This window comes from Rhododendron vialii, chromosome 2a (assembly GCF_030253575.1).
Source record: "Rhododendron vialii isolate Sample 1 chromosome 2a, ASM3025357v1".
NCBI classification, from domain to species: domain Eukaryota; kingdom Viridiplantae; phylum Streptophyta; class Magnoliopsida; order Ericales; family Ericaceae; genus Rhododendron; species Rhododendron vialii.
The window spans coordinates 22,434,022-22,436,876 of NC_080558.1; the positions used below are offsets into that span (position 1 = coordinate 22,434,022).

General features: G+C 38.6%; 1 protein-coding gene across 1 annotated transcript; it reads left to right on the plus strand.

Annotated features, from left to right (window-relative positions):
* The first annotated feature begins 733 nt into the window (after window positions 1–733).
* On the plus strand, window positions 734–1,202 carry LOC131317313 (uncharacterized). The gene is made up of 2 exons (XM_058346871.1): window positions 734–1,003; window positions 1,101–1,202. Exons 1-2 carry the CDS (start codon window positions 734–736, stop codon window positions 1,200–1,202), a joined length of 372 nt encoding a protein of 123 aa, XP_058202854.1.
* Window positions 1,203–2,855: the final 1,653 nt, after the last annotated feature.

Below are 2,855 nucleotides of genomic sequence, written 5' to 3' on the forward strand. Positions count from 1 at the left end.
GCACGTGTTTCCAACAGGGGACGATGCACCCAAACGAAACCCATCATTAGAAGTATGTCGAGCAGAAAGAAGAACTGGGTTTGGGCAAAAAAACATGGTTTGGTGGGATAATGACCTTAACCTAATTGATTTCCCTTCATTTCTCTCTCTAGAAGTCTGCCTATTATTCCACCATCTCCTTCACTTCAACCCTAGACCTGAAGTCTGCCTCTGGGTTTCGCTTGGGTGCATTGTCCCTTGTTAGAAACATGTACAATGAGCGACTTAAACGGGTTGGAGATGCCATGTTAGCAATTTTTTGGATGGAGTATAACGGCGGGGATCTAAATTTGGGAATTTTGTTAGTACATGTGTTTAATTGAAATAAACTTAAGTTCAGGTGTCTAAATTTGGAGATTTTGTAAGTACAGGTGTTTAATTGAAATAAATTTAAGTTCAGATGTCTCTGTGACATTTGGCGCAAAATTCAGGTGTCATTTTGAAATTTTCCCTTGTTGTTATGTTATGTGATTCTCAAATTAAAAAAATGGGCTTTTTCAATCCACTTGCCATTATTTTCAAAGAAAAATAACTTATTGGACCAAACTATGTTGATTGGAAAAGAAATTTGGATATTGTGTTAACTGCTGAGGGGCACAAATATGTGCTATCTAAGGACTGCCCTCTAAAACTTGATGAGAATGCCACAGAACAGAAAGTAAAGCCTTATAAGGATTAGATTAACGCTGATCAGATGGCGCGGTGTTATATTCTGGCTTCTATGTCGAATATATTGCAACATCAACATCAGTCTATGGAAACTACTTACGATATGATGTTGAACCTCAAAGACATGTTTGGGGATCAAAATCGTGCAGCCGGGCTAGTTACTATGAAAGAATTGGTGAGCATAACCCATGTTGAAGGGACCCCAATTAGGGATCATATTCTGAAGATGATTGCTCTTCTGAATGAACTAGAGATCTTTGGGGCTAAAATCGATACAGAAACCCAGATCGATTTCGTCCTTAACTAACTGCGCGCAGTCTGAGAGTTTTAAGAATTCTCGCCTGAACTATACTATGAACAAAATGCATTTATCTTTGGCGGGACTTCTTAAGGAACTCCAAGCAGCTGAGGGTCTTGTGGTTGTGAAGAAATCACCATCAGTGTTAGTGCCTGAGAAGGCTTCTACTTCTAAGTCGAAAGGCAAGAAGAAGTAGAACAAGTCTCAAAAAAAGGTTGTGGAGGCAGTTCATGCACCTCAAGGTGGAGTGAAAAAGCCTACGGGCAAGTGTTTTCACTGTAAGTAGAAAGGACACTAGAAGAAGGATTGTCCAATTTTTCTCAATAAAATGAACATACAAGGTAAATCTTTTTCACTAGTTGTTGAATCATGTTTAGCGGTGTTATCTACCAATACCTTGTGTGTAGATACGAGAGCCACTGATCATGTTTGCAATTCGTTGCAGGGGTTCCAGGAAACCAAAACACTCAGTGATGGGGAGATTTATATACATATGAAAAATGCTACGAGAATGGTAGCAGTTGCAGTAGGAAATGTCATTTTAAATTTTAGTAGTAATAGGAGTTTAATTTTGAGAGATTGTCTTTATGTTCCTTCTATTAGAATAAACTTGGTTTTAGTTTCTAAGTTGATTAAGGATGGATATTTAGTTTATTGTAGTGACTCTGAGGTTATTAAGTTAAATAAACATTTTATCTATTTTGGTTCATTGGGGAATGATCTCTATATTATTAATCCTATATTTTCTACAGTGCAACTGCATGAATTGAATAACGCTAATAATTTGCTATGTAAGAGAAAAGAATCTTCTAAATTGAATCAAACGTATCTTTGGCACTTACGACTTGGTCATATTAATCTGAATAGGATTTCTAGACTGGTTAGAGATGGACCTTTAGGTTCATTAGAAGTTAAAGGAACTTCCAGTCTGTGAATCTTGTTTGGAAGGTAAGATGACCAAGAGGCCTTTTATAGCAAAAAGATGTAGAGCCAAAGAGCTGTTGGAATTGGTTCACTCTGATTTGTGTGGGCCTATGAATGTCCAAGCTAGAGGTGGTTTTGAGTACTTCGTCACTTTTATTAACGATTACTCGAGGCATGGATACATTTATTTGATGCGCCGTAAGTCTGAAAGCTTTGAGAAATTTAGGGAGTATAGGGCGGAAACGCAAAAACGTCTAGGTAAATGTCTCAGGACACTGCGATCTGATCGTGATGGTGAATACCTCTTGGGAGAGTTTAGGGACTACTTATCAGCTAAAGGGATTACACCCCAGTTGTCAGCTCTAGGTATGTCACAACAAAATAGTGTAGCGGAGAGAAGGAATATGACTCTTATGGATATGGTAAGATCAATGATGAGTTATTCAGATTTACAAATTTTGTTTTGGGGACATGCACTAGAAATAGCAGTGTACATTCTTAACTTGGTACCATCTAAGTCAGTACCATCTACACCCTCAGAACTGTGGACTGGGCGCAAACCTAGTCTCCGGCATGTTCAGGTTTGGGGTAGTCCAACACCTGTGTTGAATGGGAACACAGATAAATTGAAATCAAGAACAAAAGTTTGCTTGTTTTTAGGGTACCCTAGAGGAACGAAAGGTGGTCTATTTTATAGTCCTACGGATAAGAAGGTCATTGTTAGCACTAATGCTCAGTTCTTAGAAGATGACTATGTGATAAACCACAAGCCCAGAAGTTTGTTCTAGAGGAATTGAAAGGAGAGAGACAGGCAAATTTTTTTTTACCACCAGTAGTGTAAGAGGAAACAGCACAAGAGACATCTGTAGAGACACCTATTGACACACCAGTACCTCGTCGTAATGGGAGGGTTATTGTTCCACCC

What these genes read in the sequence shown, in the direction of transcription:
- LOC131317313 (XM_058346871.1), top strand. Translation starts at nt 734, where the DNA reads ATGGCGCGGTGTTATATTCTGGCTTCTATGTCGAATATATTGCAACAT. An exon ending in CAGAAACCCAGATCGATTTC is followed by an intron (nt 1,004 to 1,100) that starts GTCCTTAACTAA and finishes GGACTTCTTAAG; the next exon opens with GAACTCCAAGCAGCTGAGGG.